Source organism: Dermacentor albipictus, chromosome 1 (genome assembly GCF_038994185.2).
Source record: "Dermacentor albipictus isolate Rhodes 1998 colony chromosome 1, USDA_Dalb.pri_finalv2, whole genome shotgun sequence".
NCBI lineage: Eukaryota > Metazoa > Arthropoda > Arachnida > Ixodida > Ixodidae > Dermacentor > Dermacentor albipictus.
This window is the reverse complement of record NC_091821.1, coordinates 597,601-621,098: the sequence shown is the minus strand read 5'-3', so window position 1 is coordinate 621,098 and position 23,498 is coordinate 597,601. Positions and strand designations below refer to the sequence as shown.

General features: G+C 46.3%; 1 protein-coding gene and 1 long non-coding RNA gene across 4 annotated transcripts in view; both read left to right on the top strand.

Annotated features, from left to right (window-relative positions):
• The first annotated feature begins 3,621 nt into the window (after positions 1 to 3,621).
• LOC135897755 (uncharacterized) lies at positions 3,622 to 5,786 on the top strand. The gene is made up of 2 exons (XR_010563136.2): positions 3,622 to 5,042; positions 5,664 to 5,786. It is a non-coding gene; the product is annotated as an uncharacterized lncRNA (long non-coding RNA).
• A 1,546-nt stretch (positions 5,787 to 7,332) lies between these two features.
• The window catches only part of LOC139060019 (serine/threonine-protein phosphatase 2A activator-like), a 361,591-nt gene continuing 345,425 nt past the window's right edge, over positions 7,333 to 23,498 (top strand). The window contains exons 1-2 of one of the 3 annotated variants that reach the window (XM_070538705.1): positions 7,333 to 7,585; positions 7,666 to 7,748. In XM_070538705.1, the coding sequence (XP_070394806.1) occupies positions 7,579 to 7,585; positions 7,666 to 7,748 (90 nt within the window). In that variant the 5' untranslated portion in view covers positions 7,333 to 7,578. The remainder of the gene's footprint in view (positions 7,586 to 7,665; positions 7,749 to 23,498) is intronic. The other 2 variants (XM_070538701.1, XM_070538699.1) reach the window with 2 other exon arrangements.

The following is a 23,498-nucleotide window of genomic DNA, read 5'->3' as shown; positions in this document are numbered from 1 at the left end:
GGGAAGATAACCGATGGTCACTAAGGGTTACGGACTGGATTCCAAGGGAAGGGAAGCGTAGCAAGGGGCGGCAGAAAGTTAAGTGGGCGGATGACATTAAGACATTTTCAGGGACAACATGGCCACAATTAGTACATGACCGGGGTAGTTGGAGAAGTATGGGAGAGGCCTTTGCCCTGCAGTGGGCGTAACTATAGGCTGATGATGATGATACATAGTTTCGGTTGGTTGGAAGCCCACTCCCTCCGGCTGCACGAATGACTCGTTCGAGCGTAGCCTGTATTAAGAAGTGCCCTTTGCTAAGCGCCTGCGAACAATTGGTGCTTGTAGCTCGCGACCACTAGAGAAAAAAGGCGGAACCGCGCGGCATTTGGCTCCTGCGCGCGCGAGGAGTGGCTTCGCTGCAGAGCTGGAGCACGACGGCGGACCTATGCGCAACTCTGCTCCCTGCGGGAGCATATACAGGAACCCTAAGTGCGATGAGAGCACTCCCAGTCCAAGAGAGAAATATGCGAGGCTCGGAAAAAAAAAAGGCAAGCGCAGGCCAACAGTGACGTTTGCGCTTCGCACGTAAGAGGGAAGTCAAATCGGCAGGCTTTTCTGCACATTGTTAAGATCAGCGAATTCAGACCTTGGGAGGAATCTTAGAAAACCAACGTAAAGGCGGATGAGTCGGAATTCGAGACATAATTCGACACGCAGCTGCGAGGAATGCCGTTCGCGGAAGCAGCGGCGACAATGGCGTCGTCAGGGAGCGAGTCAGGAGACGATACCCCCTATTCCTGACAATGTGGCGAGAAAAAGAAAGCAATTGAATATGACGGCATTGAAATGGAGTGCTAAGCTACTGTGCCATTTCTATGAAGGCGAAATTTTGGAGACCCGTGTAGTGTGCAGTGTCTGTGCACGTTGAAGAACGCCGGGTGGTCGAAATTTCCAGAGCCCTTCACATTGGCGTCCCTCATAGCCCGAGTCGCTTTGGGACGTTAAACCCCCATAAACCATTCCGTTAACCATCGCATTAACTAAATTCTCTACCAGCACTTAACTTCGGCATGGACTACGAGATATGACAGAAATTGACCGAAATACGACCTTCGGCATTTCAGACCGCAACATCTGTCATTTCCCTGTCATACCTTTCAGGAACGAGAGTGATTGGACCTTTGATGTTTCTATGGTACGAATTTTTCTATGAAAACTCTGTTCACGTGTGAACTTATTGGCTGACATGTAGATAAATCATTTGCTTTTTGTTTTCTTTCGTTTCGGTGAATCGTTGAACAAGAAGCAGCGGAAAAACAGCACGAAACCAGGCGATCACCGCTCGCTGCCGCAGAAGCAGGCGGGCAGCATAGAGTTACGCGGGCAGAGAGCGGTCCCTATGGATGGATGGATGTTATGAGCGTCCCCTTTGGAACGGGGCGGTGGCTTGCGCCACCAAGCTCTTGCTACTATGCTGCCTAATATCCTACCTAGGTTAACCCATGAGAAAAAAAAAACACACTATGAACTACCACGTCCAAATTTTCTGATACCCTATTGCGAACTGTGCTTTTGTACGTCTCCGTCCTTTGTCGTTTCCCTACTTTTCTTCCACCAATCCTCCAATCGCCTCTTACTGATGTCTATTGCGGACCTGTTTGCTTTACCACTGCTCCCGCTGAACCCAAGGGCTTCAAGGAGGCCAGTGGTGCCTAAATCGACCGCTGGATAGATGTCTTCACATTCTAATAAAATATGCTCCGTCGTTTCCCTAGCTTTACCGCAGCAAGCACATGCTTCTTCTTCCTTCTTATATCTCGCTTTATACGTGCGTGTTCTAAGGCATCCCGATCTCGCTTCGAAAAGTAATGAGCTTCCCTTTGAGTTATCATAAATGGTTTCTTTCCTAATTTCGTTTTTTCCCCTTAAGTAGTTACTCATGGCAGGTTTCTTTTCCATTGCCGCCACCCATGAGATTAATTCAGCCTCTCTGACTTTCCGCTTGACCTTCTTTGTTGCTGTGTTGCCCACCCCACAGGCCGCATACTTGCTGGTAAGCTTCCTAGTTCTTTTCCTCCACTGTGAATCAATGTTTTGCCTGTACAGATACCTGAACACTCTCCCAGCCCATTTACTTTCCTCCATATTCCTCAGCCGTTCTTCATACTCAATTTTACTGCGAGCTTCCCTCACTTCAAAACTAGTCCAGCCCATATCCCCTTGCACAGCTTCATTTGTAGTCTTCCCGTGAGCGCCCAATGCGAGGCGACCCACTGACCTTTGGTTCCCGTCGAGTCCTGATTGTACCCCTGATTTAAAGCAAACAACCGCATTTGCAAAAGTAAGTCCTGGAACCATTACCCCTTTCCACATACCTCGGAGGACCTCGTACCTATTGTATCCCCATAGCGCTCTGTGCTTCATTATGGCTGCATTTCTCTTCCCCTTGACTGTTATGGTTTTTTCCTGTGTTTCCATATATCCGTTGCCTTCGTTTATCCATATACCAAGGTATTTATATTCTGTTACCCGAGGTATTTCTTGGCCCTGTATCTCCACTGTCTGTTCACTGTTTTCATTGAATACATGATTTTCTAACACTAAATTTCAAACCTAAATTGTTGGCTTCCTGTCCACAGATATTAGCCAGACGTTGCAAATCACTTTGCTTGTTTGCGAGCAACACAATGTCGTCCGCATAAAATAAACCTGGGAGTTGCTGCTCTATTACTGTACCTGCCTGTTTGTATGAGAGATTAAACCCGATATTACTTCCTTCTAGCGCCCTCTCCATCCTCACCATGTACATCATAAACAGCAGCGGGGATAAAGGGCACCCCTGCCTCAGTCCCTTGTTGATATGAACTTTCTCCGCGCTCCTCATCCCTTCCCATTCAACGCAAACAGTATTTTCTAGGTAAATCTCTCTCAAAAGCTGTATACAATCGTTACCTAAGCCTTCCCCTTCCAGAATATCCCACAAAATGCTGCGGTCTACGTTGTCGTATGCTCCTGTAATGTCCAAAAAGGCCACATACAACGGTCTGCTTTCTGCTTTTGATATTTCAATACACTGAGTAAGAACAAACAAGTTATCATCCAAACGCCTACCTATTCTAAAGCCATTCTGAAGCTCTCCCAAAATGTCATTATTTTCTGCCCATGCTTGAAGCTTTAATTTGATTGCCTGCATTGCTAGCCTGTATATTACCGATGTAATGGTCAACGGTCTATACGAGTGAATTCTGTCTTTCTCCCCCTTACCTTTATAAATTAAATTCATTCTACTTTGTCGCCAACTGTCTGGTATTCGTCTATCTTTTAAAGTTTTTTCAACTGCTTTCACGAGAGCTTCCTTACTTTTTGGTCCCAGTTCATTTATCAGCCTAACGGGAACCTCGTCTAGCCCTGTGGCTGTGCGCTTAGGAATTTTCTCTTCCGCTTTATTCCAGTTTAAATTTGTAAGCACTAGCTCCTTTCCCCCTTGGGTCTCTTTCATGCTCTTTTTTTCTTCAAATACAACCTCGTCCTTGCCTTGGAAAGATTCGGCTGTTACTTTTTGGATGTAATTTATTGCTGCTTCTCCTTCCAGTCTGTTTTCATCTTCGTCTAGGATACCCAGGTGAAAATATTCAACTGGAATCCAACTGGTTCCAACTGGTATTAACTGGGAACAACTGGTTCCAGTAGGAAACCAACCGGTCCCAGTTACAGGTCAACTGGTCCCAGTTAGAAACCAACTGGGATGAAACTGGTTCCAGTTGGGATCCAACTGGAACCATCTCCAGTTGTACTGGGAGCAAATGGTCCCAGTTGGTATGCAACTGGAACGCAACTGGAACCATTACCAGTTGTACTGGAAGCAAATGGTCCCAGTTGGGATCCAACTGGAACCTGAACCAGCTGTACTGGAAGCAACTGGTTCCATTTGGATTCCAACTGGAACTCTGACCAGTTGTATAGTAGCAACTGGTTAGTAGTTGGGATCTGTACTCGTACAACTGTTAACATAAAAAAGTTGAGTTAAGCGATATGCTGCAACGAGTGCGACATTAGAGATGGGTTTTATCCGACACAAGATTTATTTATATGGATAACTGAATCATGCAGGATCCTCTTGCGTAAATGTGGAGCACATTGCCTTGACACGTACGCGTGCTTTAGTTTCAACGCACTAAATTTGTGAATGTTGGCCCTAGTCTTTAGTTGTCTAATGAGGCATTGGTTCGTCTCATGACGTTACCGTTGCGTGCCTGACCGACATCGCGGTGTTATGGTAATGTTGCACCAACTTTGTGCCGCTGACGTCGTTGCCTAGCTAAGCGCTAGTGAGCTGTATGGCATTTGGTGGAAACAACTGGTGTTTGCAGCACGGCGATATTACTTCCCTACGACAAAAAAAGAGAGAAAAAGGAAAAGAAAATGCTGAGCAGCGCATAGAGCTACACAACGCACGCTTACTACGCGTCCATGGCTAGTCTAGTACAGTCTTCCACACGGTGAAAGAATATTATGATGCTTACACCGACAGTGCTCTACCATGACTAGCCACTGTACCATGACCACAACAACCGCCATTTTGAAAAAAAAAGAAACATTAGTTGCGTATCTTCTCATGATCGGCTGAAACCTCTATGGCTCAAACAATAATAATGATATAGCAATAAATTTAAATTATGTCAAATAAAAGTGAAATAAAATTCTTACCTCACATAGATAGCGTAATATTTATTAATAGCGAGAAACTTCATCACAAATACGAAACTGTGTAAACGTGCGGCGTAGTTCGGCAGCCATATTAACAGCAAGCTATTCGAGCGAGACATGGAGCGAGGCGTGCGCAGCTGAAAAGATTTTTCTAGAGGAACCTGTGGTGTCATTGCCTGTGTAACCTCATTTAAGTAGTATTAGTGTTGGACATTTTCACCTTTGGAAGACGGCATGATTACAGGCCAACGGATGACACCTGTTTTAACACCGACTACGCGGCTTTGTGGACCCATCGTGTTTGGATTGACGTGCGCACTTTTCCCTGCTCTTGATTCTGCCATTTGGAGGTAATTATATATTGAACTTATTTATGTTTCGAGTGCAAGTGGTTCTTTATCACAAAGGTGTCAATACTGCAGCACATTGTCGTTGACTCGAGTGTTCTACTACGTGACGTTTGTACACATCAATGCTTGCGAGCTTGGTGCTTGTTTTTGAGCCCCATTATCTGCGAGTCAGACGCGTCGGTTTTTTTTTTTTTTTCACGTAACTTGCCGAAGGTTCCGGCGTAAACGATGGTGCCCGCATTACTTCCAGAAAGTACTACACAGTTCGTGTCGCGCATACAATCTGATTACTCTAGGTTCAGCGATAACATATATACACAACAAATAGTCAACGATAGCATTCGAGTAAGCTACAGCCATGCAGGTGCGTCTTGTGCAGAGCGATAAACTTAAGTGGCCAGTGGGTGAGTGCAGTTACCGAGAAAAGTTCACGTGTCAATACGAACCAGTGTCGTGCAAGACTTGTGCTTTGAATAGCACACAGAAGTATCTGTAGCTCTGCCTATAACTTGTAGCAGAAGTGCATACACTACTGATACACATGTCTGTATGATGTATAAGTAGAATTGCTTGTACGAAGTGGTTGCCTTTTTACTGAATGCATATAAATATTTCTTTCAGATGGTGATGTGCAAGAGTTACGAAATGTGTAAACGTGTGCAAGGTCATCAAGGGAGCATTCAAGATGTTTCATCGCTAAACACAAGCTCAAGTGTCCCAATAAATGTCCAATTTCAACACCAAGCTGCTTCGGCTGCATAAAGTTCACTGAATCGGCTGGTTCTTTGCGACACGCGATGGCAACCACAAAAAGCATACAAGCTATGGCCAGCTTGAATCCCACTTGTGTGTAAACGTTTACCAGTGGTTCCTGCTGGCCATGGCTCACTACCTCTATTGCACAATCAATGCCAGTTGCAATAGGAACTGGAACCTGTTCCGATGTGGACCAACTGGGACCAGTTGCAAAGGGGCCAACTGGGACCAGTTGCAATGGGAATCAACTGGGACCAGTTGCAATGGGGACCAACTGGGACCAGTTGCAATGGGGACCAACTGGGACCAGTTGCAATGGGGATCAACTGGGACCAGTTGCAATGGGGACCAACTGGGAATTGTTCCATAAACCAGTTGAACTGGAACCAGTTGCATTCCCAGTTGGAAATTTTCACCTGGGTATGTTGTTGTATTGTTGTTGATTTCCTGCCTAATAATTTTATGTGATTCCAAAATATTCTAGGTGCGGCCTTCTTTTTCTCACGTATTTCTGACAACCAACTTTCACTTTCACCTTTTAATTTTGCTTGCACCAGTATTTGAACCATAGACTTTTTCTCCCGGTATATTTCCCATTTACCGGTTACTTCATCCTGTGGCAACTGCGCCTTCTTTGCCTGCCTGTGCTCTCGAGATGCTTTCTGTCTTTCGGCGATCGCTTCTCGTATCTCCTTGTTCCACCAGCTTTTCGGTTTCTTTTTTCCTTTCCAATGAACGTGTTGTTTCTCTTTCCGTATTTCTGTCGTTACTACACTTAGAAGCTCACCATATTCCCACCCCTTACTTGGCGACTTGCCAATTTCTTCCTCCACTCTAGTGACTATATTTGCTACTTGTTCAGCGTTCAAATTTGGGCTGGCCATTTTGCTTTCGTTGCTCTCTTTCCCAACTACATATCCCATTTTCAAAATGATGCGTTTATGGTCACTCCCTATGCTGCTAAACCCTTCCTCATCGATGACCATTTCTCTCAACTTATCATGAATTCCTTCTGTCATCAGACAGTAATCAATGGTCGATTGCCGGTTTCCCACTTCCCACGTGATCTGTCCTTCACACTTAGGCCCTGTATTCACGATCACGAGGTTATGTTGCTCGCAAAGGTCTAGCATTGACTTCCCGTTATTGTCGGTATAGCCATCTAAATCCTGTATGTGGGCATTCATGTCACCTAATAGGACTATCTCAGCACCATTCCCGAAACCCCTAATATCAGCGCTTATGCATTCCACTAACTCTTTATTCTTCTCTGTGCAATTTATTCCGGTCCACAAATACGTAACTCCAAGCCAAGTTTCTTTCCCACTCATTGTACCTGATAACCAAAGATGCTCTTGACATTGTGAATTTACTCTTTTCCATTTGGCTCCCTGATGGATGAGCATTCCGACTCCCCCTCCCTTTCTTTCCGACTTAGTTCTGTTGCACCCTTCCCATACATAATTCTCAATACCTAGCAGTAGGGTCCCTAGCAGTAGGGTCGTCGCGCCCCTGGCGGCGGCGAAAGGCGTAACTCTTGGAGAAAGACTCCCATTGCTTCCGCGGCGAATGCGAAGGCCGAAAGAAGGAAAGCGCGTGCTCCCCTAGAGACCGGCCGACCGGCCGTGTGTACAGCGTGGTATGGCGTCGTAGCAGCCGCTGCCCGTTTGTGCGGAGGTAACTGCGATCGAAGACGGACGCCACCGGCAGCATGAGTGCCATCCAGCAGCAGCGGTGGCAGTGACCGACGTTGCGACGCGTCAACAGGCTGGAGGTCGTCATGTCAGGTAAAATAATATGCTCGGCTGTTTGCAGGCCGCTCACATGGTGTGTTGCAGCCGTTTTTACCGCGACGCCTTCGGCGCAGGCAGCGGCAAAGTGTCCGAATATGTGGAGCCGAGGCGGCAGGTCCAGATGCCCGACGATATGGCACGCTGGACCAAGAGCGAGGTACGAGGCTTTCTCTTCATTGTTCCTCTGCCAGGTGGCTCGTTCCTTCGTCGTCGTTAAGTAGTTAACATCTCGTATGGCAAAGGCTGTTGCGAGCGTTTGGCGAGTACTTCGTCAGCCGTGTCTCTGATGGAACACTCCTCGTGGCAAATGCTTGTGCCTGTCGAAACAGTATTTAAAGCCTCCTGACGCGGCGTAATTATTGAAGGCGTTTTGTGTGTGTATGTATTTTTATGCCCTCTGCGATCATGCTGTTTTCTCATTTCTCGCGCGCTTTGTCAGATTTCGCAGCCCTTAACACTGCAGTTGTGGTAGTATTGATCCTCCTTGTGGGGCAATGAATTCGTGAGATGACGAGTGTGAGCGCATGGCCCTCATGCGGCGTTTAGCAGCTTCCGTTTCACCCTTAAGTGCTTGCGTAGCGTAAGGGCACTGTGCACACACTTGTATTGAAAAAAACCATATTGGCACAAAGTAGGATGAGAAAAAATTCCATATGCTACACCAACTGTTAGTCGGGTGCATACAGAAAAGCCGGGCGTGTTAAACAACCCCAGGTTGTCATAATTTCCTACGGCATCTCTCATAGCTCCTCATACTCTTGCTTTGTAACGTGAAACCCCATCAGTCAGTCGTAGAGACGTCACTGCTTTTTTGCGACAGGCCCAGCAGATTGGCTGCTTGTGTGGGGTAGTTGTACTCGAAACATTATAGAGCAGGCTAGAGATCAGTGTAGTTGCTTTATTGTATACTTATAGGGGGTGTGGGTGCAGTTGCTTTATGTACAAAAAGAGGGAACAACTTCTCTGCCTATTTTTTTTTTTTGCATGTTGGTAAGCACGGGTACCGGGAATTGGTCAGATGGCATTGCGGCGGGTTCAGCTTCCTACAAGGTCTGCTGACACCAGCCGCTTAAGCTACAGTGAAAACGAGATGATTTTCTGAACAACAAACGCACACTTTTTTAATGCTTTGCTTCAACTCTGTGCTTGCTCGAACCTGATAAGCAAAGCATTGCCTGATCCATGGCAATGTTCAAGCACATAAAGCACATACGGCCGTCGTTGGGTCTGGAGCATGTGGCTGCCCTGATGCCAGACGTGCACTCCAGACTGACATGCACAGTTTACTATCTGGACATGCTTGCATTCAAATAAATGCTGGCTAGAGGATATCGCGAATGTACGTTTCCTGAAAGATGATTCCCCCGCTCGCTAGGCTGTGTGATCTGGTGCTGCTGTCGGTATGTGGAAAGCTTGTGTGTCTGGTGCCTATAGCACGTGCTGTCAGTACGTGCTGGACTTCACACCTAACCATACATACACATTCCCTAAATACTTGCACATGCAGGTGCTCTGCAATACAGTGTTCATTTTAAGATTTCAAATGGCACAAACAAAGAAGGGCAAAGGACAGAACGCACTAGCACTGACTCGTCTATAGAAAAAGGACAGGCATACGAAGGAAAAGTGAAAAAGATTAAGCGTCTGGTCTTGCTTCCGATAATCGCACTGTTGTCTTCTGTCCTTACCTGCTCTAGCAGCTATGGCATTGCACTACTAAGCACAAGGTTGTGGGTTCACTTATCTGTCGCGGCGGCCAAATCTCGATGAGGGAAGTATGCAGAAATACCCCTGTACTTGAATTTAGGTGCACATTTAAGAAACCCCAGCTGGTCAAAATTAATCCGGAATCCCTTGCTACAGCATGCCTCATAATCATGTTGTAGTTCTGGCATGTGAAATGCCAGAATTTAATTAATTTTGATTTTTAATTGTATTGCATCCTTGAACCTCATTTTGAGTGTGGTGTTTTGAGTCCTTTAAAATGGACCCTAAACACTAAGGAGAAATATAGTGAGCTATGGTAATGAATTACCATGCTGTGATGCCCAAAAAGATGCAAAATATAAAATTGGTGGCAACGCTACATTGAAGTTCCCAAACCAGATGATGCTGTCCGCTCGAGTCTGTGCCATTCTTGTCGTAACGTCACTCTGACCACTGGCGAAACACAAGAAAGAATAGCATTTCAGAAGGCATTGCTACAAAATTGCGGCCTGGCTCACTGTCACATAGATTTCGATGGCATCTGCTTTGGCTGCGTAAATAGAGTAAGTTGGAGTTGAATTCTAAAAGACTGAACATATTACATTTCTACAACTTTCGCTGAGCTACAACAGCCCAAATATACTAAATACTAAATCTCTGATGTCACAGTGATGTACCGGTGCTGAGGTTTTGGCCACAAGTTCACAAAATGGGACTTTGACCTTTATTTGCTCTTGTAATGATCAACTGAATATCTCAGAATTGACAAAAATAGTTTTGGAAGAATATGTTATCAATCTAAACTGATTTAACATTTCTCTTTAGTGTCCATTTAACAAACTCCACCAGCTGACCATCTTGCTTCACTGCAGTGCATTGCCTACTGAGTACTTGAGGCTCGGAAGGGTGAGCTTTCCTACATATAAGCTCACCTGCAATATGGCCAGGTAAACTCAATGGCAAAAGACGTGCATTGCGAAACAGGCTTGTCGGTAGCACTGGAAAAGCTGTGTGGTCAGCGCTGTAGTTTAATTGGTGAGTCACAAACATATCCAGGGCTTCACTTCTTTAGCAGTGACCTCAGTGGAGCAAATCAAGCTCAACAACGTTCAGAAAATGTGCATTTACTCCTGCAGTGTTATGGAAATTCAGTGCTCTAAATTGCAGTTAGAACCAGTTTCATTTTCTGTCAAAGGCACCAGTTTGTGGCCCATTGCTAAACTGTCTTGAGTTGAGCGCCACCTGCCGTGCTTGCTCAGTGGCTTTGGTGTTGGGCTGTTGAGCACGAGGTCGCGTGATTGAATCCTGGCCACAGCGGCCGCATTTCGATGGGGGAGAAATGCGAGAACACCGGTGCGCTTAGATTTAGGTGCACGTTAAAGAACCCCAGATGGTCAAAATTTCCGTAGTCCTCCATTACGGTGTGCCTCATAATCAGAAAGGGGTTTTGGCATGTAAAACCCCATAATTTCTTTTTGAGTTGAGCACCACCAGTGGCCCTTGTGGTTCGCCTCCATTGATTGAAGGTCAGGGCACAGCATTGTACCTGTTGTGGAGGGGATACCAAAACGAAACCACCTCTGCTTTTTGCATGAAGCATTGTTTTGAAGAAGCCCCTGTGGGCATGGCGAACTTATGGCACTTTCGACTGGTTTCTTCAGTTTTTATTGTGATGAAGATTGGAACCAAGGAGAGTCTGCCCGATCTCACTTGAGCCGCTCTCCAGAAGCCGGAAGTGAAAACACATCAGCTGTTGTGAACAAAGATGGCAGGCACGTGTAGCTACTGGCGCACAAGCTGTCATGCGACTCGCCTGCCATGGTTGCTTAGTGGCTATGGTGTTGAGCTGCTAAGCATGAGGTTGTGGGATCAAATCTCAGCCACGGTGGTTGCATTTCAATAGGGGCGAAATGCGAAAACACCTGTGTTCCACCACAGGAACAATATGCCTCTACTCCAGCAATGCCCAATACACAGGTGCCGAGTTTATGCCACAACTCGTAGATACCCTTAATCAAGGGAGGTGATCATTGTGTGCATGTTAAAGAACACCAAGGGGTCCAAATTGTTCCGGAGTCCCTCACTACGGCATGCCTCATAATCAGATCGTGGTTTTGGAACATTAAGCCCCATAATTGTAATTTAATTTGTCCTGTGACTCTGGCAGATATCAGTTGCACGCCCAGCTTAAAGTGCCTCTGATCAAACAGTGTCAACTTGGCCAAGTGCTGCTCAGTGGCTGTCGCACTGCTGAGCACACTCTCATTAGTAAGTGTGCTTGCCAAACTCTCTCAGTATTTGTTCATAACTTCAAAATATGGCAATTGTCAGAATTAGAGATGCCAAGGGAAATCCAGGAAACATTGGGGAAAGAAGAAGACAGCCTTTTTCTCTGTTTCCTTTCTTTTTCAGCACAGGGAAAGTGGGAAAAAAAGGGTAAAATTTCCATATGCAGTAATACATGCCAGTCTCTGCTGTGCCGCATACGATTCTAGATACGATAAGAAAACGGTAGCACAGTTTTCAAGTGTGTTCATTGTAAGCTTTCAATTTAGTTTTAAAAACTTAGCATAGCATTCAAACATAGCAGAATACAGGAGGCCCTCTGGGTTTTGGTCCAGAACTGCCATCTGGGACTCCCCGAAACACCGCTGACTTCTAGGTTGCTGCAGATAACCTTAATCTGCCAGTTCTCACTTAAACTGGTTTTTGTTTGGAAATGTTATTACAAGCTTTGCAACAGGCTCACAAGTAATTGTGTTTTGGAGACTCATCTACATACAATCAAATTTAAATGCGGTAGCAGCCACGATTGATTCTGATGCGGGTCCAGCGAGTGAGTGGTACACTTAGTGACCTTTTTCTCGGTTATCATATTAGCAATATATTGCAGAAGCAAACAAGGTGTTCCTTTCCTTGTCTTCGCATTCTCTGCGTAATTATCATGTGTATATAAGGACACTTATCTTTTTTTGCTGGAATTTCAGTTTTTCTCAATTTTCTGAAAAAGGAAAAAAGAAGTGGTTGTTTTCCACTTGCTCAATATTTACAGAAATTTTTTCATCCCTAGTCTGAATACAGCAAAAGATGTAGTTTGGTATTTTTGCGCAATTTCAACTGCATTAGTCTCAGTTGCAGTGGCTGCCGCTATTGCTGCTTTGCCCTGCATGCATTGCTATTTGCAGCAAACTGCTCAGATGCACGTGGTGTTTGGTCCATGTAGTTTCTGTGAACGTCATTTAAGGTGTATTATTCCTAATGAAAATTTAACAATAATTTCTAGTGATATTGTAGCTGTGACTGCCATCGAACCCCAATTACAGTTCCATGTAACATGAACATGTATCTACCAAAGGGGCACTCTCAAGTGCACTTGCTCATTGTGACCAGTCTGGTATAAATTGGGTTAGTTTATGCCAGTCTCAGCAGTTCTCTAATGCAAAGGGATCTGTGTGGAAAGTTGTCTTCAGAGGCAAAACTTCCTTAATTTCACAGCACAGTACGAAGGGTGGCCTATGATCTGTAATTAGGTTCAAGTGTGATACAACGCGTTGTTAGCTGCTGGCGGGCAGAAAAGAACCCTAGTGTGAGCCACTGTGATGGGACCTCGTGTTGTATTACCTTGAATTGGGGAACAGCGCGAAAGACAAGGACACAGAAGAGGCACAAAGCAACCACATGTAGCGCTGCCTCTTCGTTTTGCGCCTATTCTGTGTTCTTGGCTTTCACACTGCGCCCTAATTCAAAATGTTTAACCAACTAGCTGACATGTTCACTTTATATTACCTATGAACCCTTTCAGTACATTTCCGTGTTTCTGTCCCCCCATGTCACTGATGTACTCGTACGTTATCTACTCTCCCCTTGGATCCCAAGAGTGCAAAAGCAAACCGCTGTGTTTATTTTATAATATCAGAGGAAAAAAACCTGACACTGGGGCTGCATCACCCCCGAAAGAACCTGGAACTAAAAGGTTTAAAACATAATTGAAGTGGTCGAAAGAATGCGAAAGAATGTGGTCCAGCCGAGCTTGCAAACTTCCGCGTGTGTATTTGTTTAACCCCTGTTTGACAGTCCGTACTGCTCTTTCCGCCAGGCCATTAGACTGCGGTTTGTAGGGAGCTGTCTGCAAATGAGCGATGCCATTGCGCTTCATAAATGCCCTGAACTCTTCACTAGTAAACTGCGGCCCGTTGTCCGTTACCAGGGTCCTTGGCAAACCGAACCGGCTGAACATAGTCTGCAGTGCTTCAATTGTCTTTGCCGAACTGGCGGTCTTCATGGCGGTAACCTCGATCCATTTCGTATGGGAATCAACCACGATCAACAACATGTTACCTTCCACAGGACCCGCAAAATCGACATGGACCCTAGACCATGGCTCCTCTGTGTCCGGCCAAGGCCCGGGTTGTCGGGCAGGAGGCATGCTGCCCCATTCTATGCATGTTGGACACGCATTGACCAGCTTCTCAATGTCCCGATCGAGCCCTGGGTACCAGAAAACAGAACGTGCCAGGTTTTTCATAGCCGTTATCCCTTGATGTGCATCATGCAGCATACGCAGCATTGACTGCCGCGCACTTGTTGGAATAACTGCTCGATGGCCCCAGTACACAATTCCGTGGCTGTACGTCAGTTCGTCTTTCCTGTGCATGTACACGCGTAACGGCTCCTGAGCCGGTTGCAAGTACCGTGGCCAGCCATTCTGAATGTAATCGCGGACTTGCGCGAGGTCGCTGTCGTCAAGAGTCATTTTAGCCAAGTCACTCGCCGACAGAGGACAGGTATTGAGGTGATCGGTCAGAAGAACATACTCACGAGCATCATCTTCTGCAGCCTTAGTGTTGTTATGCTCCTGCCGCACCGGTAAACGGCTGAGGGTGTCTGCAGGAATCAACGCCTTTCCTGGCTTGAACTGAATTTTGTAGTTGTAGGCGCTTAACAAGAGGGACCAACGCTGAATCTGGGCAGCGGCCATGGCGGGAACGGGCTTGTCGGGGCTGAAAAGGCTCAGAAGAGGTTTGTGATCTGTAACAAGCGTGAAATGATTCCCGAGCAGATATTCCCGGAACTTTGTAACCCTGAAGACAACTGCCAATGCCTCTCTTTCAATTAGCACGTAATTACACTCAGCAGCTGAAAGCGTTCGCGACCGGAACCCAATTGGTCGATCTTGCCCATTTACTCTGTGATATAGCACTGCGCCGACGCCACACGACGACGCATCGGTTTCCAAGATAAGCGGCTTACTTGGATCGTAGTGCGCCAAGAACTTAGCTTCCTCTAGCAGCCGCTTTGTTGCTCGGAACGCATTATCTTGTCTCGCTCCCCACTGCCAGCGTGTGTTCTTTCTTAGCAGTTCATGCAGTGGCTCTAGAACAGTAGCCAAGTTTCCCAGAAATGAGTGGTAGTAGGTCACGAAGCCCAAAAACGCCCGTAGTTCCGCAACACCGGTTGGCTTCGGCATTTTCATTATTGCAGCGATGTTGTCCATCTTATGTAACAATCCGTTCGTATTTATACGATGTCCCAGAAATTCAACTTCTGCTTGTCGGAACTTGCATTTCTGCGGATTCAGCTTGACACCGTGTTGCCGGAAACGTCTGAAAAGTTCACGCAGCGTCTCACAGTTGCCGCGTTTCTCCGCGACTACAACATCGTCCAAATATACTTGAATGCCCGGAATGCCTTGCAGGATGCCGTCCATACGTCTCTGAAAAATCGCAGGAGCAGAGGCTACACCAAGACGAAGCCTATTAAAGCAAAACAGGCCTTTCGGAGTGTTTACGACCAATATCTTCTTCGTTTCCTCGTCAAGCGGCAGCTGACTGTAAGCATCCTTCAAGTCAATGGTGCTGAATACTTCACCACCGTTTAGGTTTGCAAAGATATCCCTTATTTTTGGCAATGGGTACTGCTCCGTGACACATGCAGCATTTGCGGTCACCTTAAAATCGTCACACAACCGAGTGGAACCATTCTTTTTGATAACGGGAACCAAAGGTGTGGCCCACTCTGCACTGTCGACAGGCGAGAGAATGCCATGCTTAACAAGTCTGTCTGTTTCATTTGACACTTGCTCCCGCATTGCATACGGCACAGAACGTGCTTTGCAGAACCGCGGCATCGCATTTTCCCGCAACCGCAAATGGACTGCGGGGCCATCAATTAGCCCTAGACCTGGCGTAAAGAAATCGCCGAACTCCTCTAAGAGCGTGCTAACCAAAGTACTGTCAGGGACATTTTGCTCACCGGAGGTTTCCTCGCCGAGAATGCTGAAGACGGGCCTTCCGCTACGCTCAAATGCGCTAATGACATCTCGCCCGAACTAGTTCGGGCCATCACATTGCAGTACGGTTAGAGTTGCATCTAGGGTCTTTCCCGCGTACGAGACCGGAAGTTTCAGCTGACCCCTCACGGGCAGCTTGCCAAGAAAGCAGGACAACTGCAAGGACGTCTCGCGGAGCACAGCCAGGCATGCCGATGCTTGCAGTATGTTTTCCACGTGATGATGGAGACAGGCGATCCGGTGTCCACTTGCATTGTCAGCGGAATTCCGCTCCAGCAGAGGGTGCGAACCACAGGCTTGACCAAGTTTACCGACGTAGTGTACAAACTCAGTAGACAAAGCTCGTTGCCGTCGCTCTCTGAAGAATGCTCCTCACAAAGGGCCACCCCTTGTTTCCATACACACATCTTAGCTAGGTGCCCTTTACGTCGGCAGCGAAAACACTCCGCCCGGCGAAACTTGCACTTTGCTGCCTTTTGCTTAGTGCTACCACAGCACAGGCAAACGACGTCTTCGCTTGGTCGAGAAGTGCTCGGATGAGTCTTGTGGTAATACGGTTGAGCTTGCACCTTGCTCCTCACGACATGGACGTCGCCATAATCCTGTGTCCTCTCCATGTGATCAACGTTGAGAGCTGCCATCTCTGCTGCTAACGCTATATCTTCGGCTTTTTTCAGCGTCAGCGAAGGTCTGGCCAACAGCTTTCGACGAACGCCGGCATCCCGTAGACCACAAACAAGTCTGTCTCGTAGCATCCTGTCCCGTGCCTCGCCAAAGTTGCTACTGCAGGCCTTCTTCCGAATTTCCACAATGAAGTCCTTCGTTGTCTCGTCGGGACGCTGGCATCTGGTGAAGAACTTGTAAGACTCCGCTATTTTGTTGCCCTGTGGCGCAAAGTGTTCTGCCAGCAGTTCAAGCAGCTTCTCATAGGTAAGGTCTTGAATCTTCGTTGGCGCGCACCGTACCGTTATGCCGACTGTTGCCGTGCTTAAGGCTGCCGTTAGCAGGGCTCGTCGTTCCTTCGAGTCGACGATATCGTAAGCTTCAAAGTAGGACTGCAGACGCACCTGGTAGGCGTCCCAACTGTCTTCCGTTTCGTCGAAACCCGGTGGTCCGGCGTAGGCCGCCATGGAGCAGGCACGGCCCGGTGGTGGGCAGCCTCGTCGCCACTGAAGTAGCTCGAGAAGCAGTTGGCAAAGAACGAACGCTTTATTAAAGGTTAGTGTAGCTTTTATAGTCCTTATCTTGTGACGTCAGCCGCAGCCACTGCGGATTCACAAGAGGCATGGCCGGTGAATCTAACCAAACAAACACGTGTCAGCGGAGCATGCTGATTCACAACAATAATTGCAATGAAATATCAACAAAGTGGCTACATGCTGAATCATACAAGATTATTATAACTAGCATGAAAACGGAGACATTGACTAGTGTACAAAAGTGCTGAGCATGCAGCAGCCTTATACTCCATCGCACCAGTTCTTTGCAGCACTGCTGAAGGTACAAGGTATACACAGGTAATACCATTGCCAAGCAGAATGTAGTTCCTGCTGTAACTATCTGGTCATTGGCAGGATTAGAGATTACAAGAACGGCGCCGAATAAAACAAACACACGAAGAAGGGAAACACGAGACAGCACGTAGGCGCACTAACAACTCAACATGTAATCATGCTTAACCAACTAGCCCACCAACACATGCTCAGTTAGGATTAGAGAGTTCTACTTGGTACATGATATGTTAATGATGTGTGACATGTTAGGACCTTTGTGCATGCATATCTTATACTGTGAATTACTGTGGTGGTTACCGGAAAATGCAGCAGCATTCACCCTGAATATGATTACGGGGCAGCGTCCATACACTGCAGAGCGCCCTCTTCGATTCGAATATACACCTGTTGCTGGCTCTTTGCCCTGACAGCAAGAAATAAGTGGTAAAAGCCATCATCGCTTAGCCTCATCTCATGCTGAGGGCAAAGTATGAGGGTTGTTCTGCTTTAATTATTGTGGTTGGCTGTTTGTTATTGCACTGCTAAGACTGCGAAGGCTTCGCTGAGCGGTAAAAGTGGTTTGATTTCCAATTAGCAGATGGTGCCAGATCCGTAGCACTGGCGTTACGTTGACAATGCAGAGTGCTATGAAGGCCTAATTGTTCCCTGAGTCATTGATTTACTACTATGCTCTGTTGTGGTAAGTGATGACGGCGAGTGAATGCCAGATAGACGCCAAGGAGACGATCTGGCACAGGTGAACATTTATAAAGGTGTTTGTACTACTGGCTAAAGAGGCAGCAGGAAAGTGCTGAGAAAGCGTATAGATGAGGCAAAGCCCCACTGGAAGATTCATGCAAACGGAGCTTATGGTCACAACGCTGGAACATTTGTTACGCCAATCCACCAACCAGGGAGCATGTCTTGGCAGGATGGCAAGCAGACAATGTGGTGCGGATGAACACATCTTGAAGGCATTCGGCCTTTCTATTGGATAACAGGCCTACAGCTTCCACAGTGCTGCAAAGAACTTGTGAGTTGAAGTATAGTATGAAATGGTAAGTCACCAGCGATCGCTTGTGCATTGGTTCAACAAAATGAAAACATTGTCCAGTGTACGAAATGCTCCGCTCCTGTGTTGGCAATGGTTGCCTGCCGTCTACTTTGTGCATGCCCTGAGACAAAGACAAGTGTACACCTGTGAGCAAAAGTATACAGACCACAGGGTCGCCGAAAAAAACAAAATTTCTTTGTAAATAACATGCATAAACTGAAATTGATGAGCACACTGGAAAGTACACAATGCCAAGTTTGAACTTCAGTCCTCAATTCCAAGTTGCATTTAGAGACGGGGAAAAAAAATCGGCTTTATCACGCTATCCCTGGTCCAAACACCAGGGATTGCGCGATAAAGCCGATTTTTTTTTCCCCAGGGAAAAAGCACCAGGGATTAAGCTCACAGGTGTACTTAAAGGTGTGAAATTGAGCAGTGATCAAGCTGAAGACTATGAAAGATGAATTGTGGACAACACATTTTATAAGTTCCCATTGCAGTGTCTCTATGAAATGGGCCTGCATGCTTATATTTAGTTTTTCATACTGACATTATGCTGCGTGGCAACTCAAGCAAAAAAAGGTAATTCCACAATTTTCGCAAATTAACCTGGGGCAATATTCTGTAAGTGTCCACCTAGTGGACATGTCCATCTTGTCTGCTGGTGAAATTCTGATTGGCTGGGTTGGGGTTTGGCATCAGGAGGGAGACAGGTGCCCCAAGCCAATCAGCACTTCAGCAGCAGACGAAATGGACATGTCCACTAGGTAGACACTTGCAGGATACACCCCCCTGTTGCTGCTACAATAGTTTCTGTTACAGTTGTATCACTTATCGGTTTTCATCTTAGCTACGTTGTTTAGTTGTTCCCCTTGCAACACCTGTGTTCTCCGGGAACAATTTAATTTCTTCTTGTTAGAAGCGCTAATTTTTTTCCTTTTGTCTTTTATGCTACTTTTCGTCATACATTTTCCTTCTCAAGCCTTTGCATGCCCTATGCTAGTCTGCAATGCAAAACGCACACAGCACTTAAAGTGTTCATTCTTCCGTCTGTATTGTGCTGCAACCCAAGAATGTGCTGCCAATGCTTACACATGTGAATTATCACCCTCATCTGCAACAGCCTTAGTTTGTATGGCCTGACACTTGCATTCTAATCTTCTAGTCACATTCTAGTCGCTGTTTCGGCCGAAAGGCGAAGCATCGATTGTGACAGTAAATTAGTAGAAATCTATATAAAGTAAGGATACTAGTTTTATCAGCCATGTAAACCTGCCGCTCGCTCACAAGCAAACATAAACACATCTCACTCGATGACCGCGGAAACTCGCTGTCAAAAGGCTGGAGTGAGGAAGCGCAGCAGCAGCAGCGAGCTAATTGACCTTCGTGCTTCCATCACTGAAGGTACCACTGTGCCGAACTGCACTGACAGGCGAACCCTGCCACATCCTGCTACATTTCAGCAAAATATTAGAGCCGCACTGTTTCAGACAATCTGTGAGGGAGCTCTAGCACCCATTTTTCTTACAATTCAAATAAGGTTCCGTGTAAACTTGGCACTTTGCTCTGGGTGCAAAACAACTTTGAACAACAACGAAGCAAATACGGCCATCTTCTGTGAATATGGCTTCAAGCAGGAGGCTGTGTTAGCATAACAGCTTGCCCTGCAACATCACTTCAGCTCGAGTCCAGCAATTTGTGTGGATATTTTAGAACAGCTTTGAAATAAATTGGACGTATAAAACTTGCACCCTGTTTGCATAACACAAATATTATTAGAGAAGTCATATTGGCAAACTGAACAACCACATTTTTAAGAAATCTAGGGATATCCAGGAAAATATTTTAGCTGAGTTAATAATAACTGTCTTTGAAGGTTAAAGGCACTGTTTCTACATTTTGTTCAGTTTGACCCACCTGATAATTTAATTCTTTAGAGAAGTTGATTTTAGTGTGACCAGTCCTACTTCATGAGAGATGACTTAAGCTCGGTGTTCTTGCTGAGTAATTCTTAAATTTATTCAGTCACTTGTTACAGGATTTGGAGCTACATAAAGAAATTGTAGCTTTAGTAAAGGTTCCTGCTTCAGATGGCAAAGTATAAGTTGGTTAAACTGAACCCATGTCCTTTGTGATCTGTTGTTGGGGTTTTTTATTGCTACAGAAATTATATGGATACTCCAGGCACATTTCTGCTGTTGTCGTCGCCGTGAAGTTCCTTATAAAGTTCATTGTCGCCGCGTGCCATATGGTGTATGTGCGAAGGAAGGCATGCGAGGGTGAGCGAACGATGGCAGCTCGATCTCGCAAGCACAAGGGACGAAAGTAGGGAGGAAGTGCACCGTCTTCTTTCACGCGCAAGGCACCATGGGGGGGGGGGGTCTACTCGAGCAGTTGCCACGTATGGCACGGCTGCGCGGGTCCCATCCCCATCTTGAAAGCGATCTGCGGTGGGGACACAGTACGCCGGCTACTGATAGCTTCATGTGCGTTAGTTCGCGTTGCAGCACGAGGCAGCCAGTGATGCCATTTTGGAGCAGCCAAAAGTGCATTTCAGAGCATTAAATTGGAATTTTGGAGCAGGAATAATGAAATCGATTGCAAACTTTACATATCATGAAGTCCTCTAAAGTTCAAGTACCAGTAATATTGATAAGTCCAAGGGCGAAAACATTGTCGCCGCACGCCATATGCTGTATGTGCAAAGGAAGGCATGGTCTGTGGGCATGGTCGAGCAGCAGCAATGCAATCAACCAGTTGCTTCTAATCCAGTTGCTGACTGTAGTGGCTTCGCACACTTACCCCCAAGAAGCTTGCGCTCACGGTGGTCACCTACCTTCAATAGCTGTTCCCACCAGGAATGGTGCAACGACATCCTCCCCTTGGTGCCCAATCCACAAGAGCATGTTGTTCAAGGTGGACCGCCACTGTTTCTGCAGTCTTCTTCAGCTTCGGATAGAGATCAAGCTCGGAAGTCTATGTTGGATAGCGAACCCTGCCTACCTGCAGTAGCGCCTCCAATCTGCGGATTCTCTTCGACAACTTCGTCATTCAGCCGCGGCTGAAGTTTATAAGCAGGTGTTGTTGCCCGGGCAATTTCAGTGGGCATGGTCGAGCAGCAGCAATGCAGTCGACTAAAAACAAGTTTTTTCTTCTAATCCAGGTTGGCAAATGTCATTCCTGTTACTCTAAAAAAATCTAATAACCTGTGTCTGCTGCTTGTGCCATGCCCACGTGTTGTTTACTTTTGTATTTGTGAGTGTTTTCACGTTGTCAAACTGTTGCTCATGAGTGGAGACATTGAATCTAATCCGGGTCCTTATGTTCTTCCTGAAGAGCTCGCTAATGTTGTCAAAGCAGTTAATGCGCATGTTGATGCACGCCATAACGAATTAAAACAAGTCCTTGATGAGGTGAAGTCAAGTCAGGCGATGTTGGAAAAGACTGTCTCAGATATTAACTGAAGATTGGTTGCTGCAGAAGCTCGCGTTAATTCTTTAGCTAAAACGTCGCCAAGTGATCTGCCGTAACGAACTATATGGGATGCTGTTCGAGGGTGAATGCTGAACTGTCTTCATGCCTCAATGATTTTGAAGATAGATCACGACGAGAGAACCTTATATTTTTCGGAATAACTGATGCTGCAGCCGAAACGTGGTCGCAGTCTGAAGATAATATCCTCACAATTATCTCAACTCTAGTGTCCAGCTACCGCCTGATGGCACTTCATGCTCATGCAGACTTGGTTCATACGTTGTGATGTTTGGAGTCTGACGTGAAATAGATGGTAGCTGGCCCATGCCGTCGTCCAACTTATCCATGCTGAGGACGTTGTTGAAGGGAGAGAATATGGGTTTATTTACAGTATTTACATGAGGATGTTACAGTTCATCAGTCTAACATGACTGAAAACGGAAGGCACCCAGAGGACCCGCCAACGGCTCCTTCAATACACTCTGTCCTCCCTAGATTCCTAGGTGAGGGAAAACGGCCGTTCGACCAAACGGAGTGCCCAAAGTCATCGTAGCCGACCCGCCTTTGAGAGGGAGGGTTTACGCATTCACTTCCGCCCAGGTTTCACTGACCACACCGAAGTGAGGGGTTCTCGCAGACACGGGTCCTGCCCCGAGCAGGCGCCTCTTCACCCCAGTGTTGACCCTGCAGACAATGGCCGCCGCACCTGTCCATGACTCCTAAGCTCCGTGAGACGGCCGGAAGACATCTCCCAGGATTTCGACCACTTCGAACAAACCGTGACAGCGATGGCGAATCCACTAACAATACCTCGTCCGCCGACCGCATTTAGTCATAGCGGCGTTGAGCGGGTGTTGATGCGGCACATCGTCGTCCCTACAATACGAGTTATCGCAGCAGGTGGGGGAGGGTTCCACGGTCGCGTCTCGGAAGCTCGCCGCCTCTGCAGCTGGCTGGGAAAATTTTGTAGGTCGGTACCCTTGCAGGCCGTTCATGACAATGTGCATAAGAAGTGCCGTCCCATAATTATAAAGCTTTCTACCTTTAAGATTAAGGAAAGAATTATGGTAGAGAAAGCCAAATTAAAAGGTACTGGGGTCAGTTTAAGTGAAGATTTTTGCAAAGAAACGAGAAACACACGCAAGAAACTGCACAAGTACGGAAAGTCGACTGGCCAACAATATGTAGTCCATTACAACAAAATATTTATTAACAAAAAATGCTTCGTCTACTGCAGTCAGACTGACAGAATATATGAACTTAACCGTGATTTTGTGTCTTCACCCTCTTCCTCAATTTCCAATAATTTGAACAGTGTTCCACGCACTTCCTAGCAATCCCAGCCTACTAAATGTGTCACAAAATTAAACCCAGTTTCTGTATTTCTTACAAATATTAGAAGCATATCAAATGAACGTGATGAGTTATCCTCCTTGATTGATGACTGTTCCGCAGACATTGTAGTACTAACTGAAACCTGGTTGTCAAGTAAAGTTCGCGATACTGAAATTTTACACTGAAAACAACTACAAATTTTACTGGTCTTATCAAATAACAAGGACAGGTGGTGGTGTTCTCATAGCAATATCAGATAAACTTCACTCTAACATAATTCTTACACCTTCGCCACTCGAACTGGTATGCGCATGCATTCGCTTTGGATATCAAGATGTTACTTTGTGTGCTTGCTACCGTCCGCCTCACTGCTCCCTGAACTTCTGTGAGAACTTGCGTGACTGTTCGTATGCAGTATCTATCCGATACCCAAACTTGCAACTATTTTTAATGGGCGATTTTAACTTTCCAGACATTACTTGGAGCAAATCGGATGGATCAGTTGCCTGTCATACAGCGGAAAGCAAACTTTTTATAAATGTATGTAATGATTTC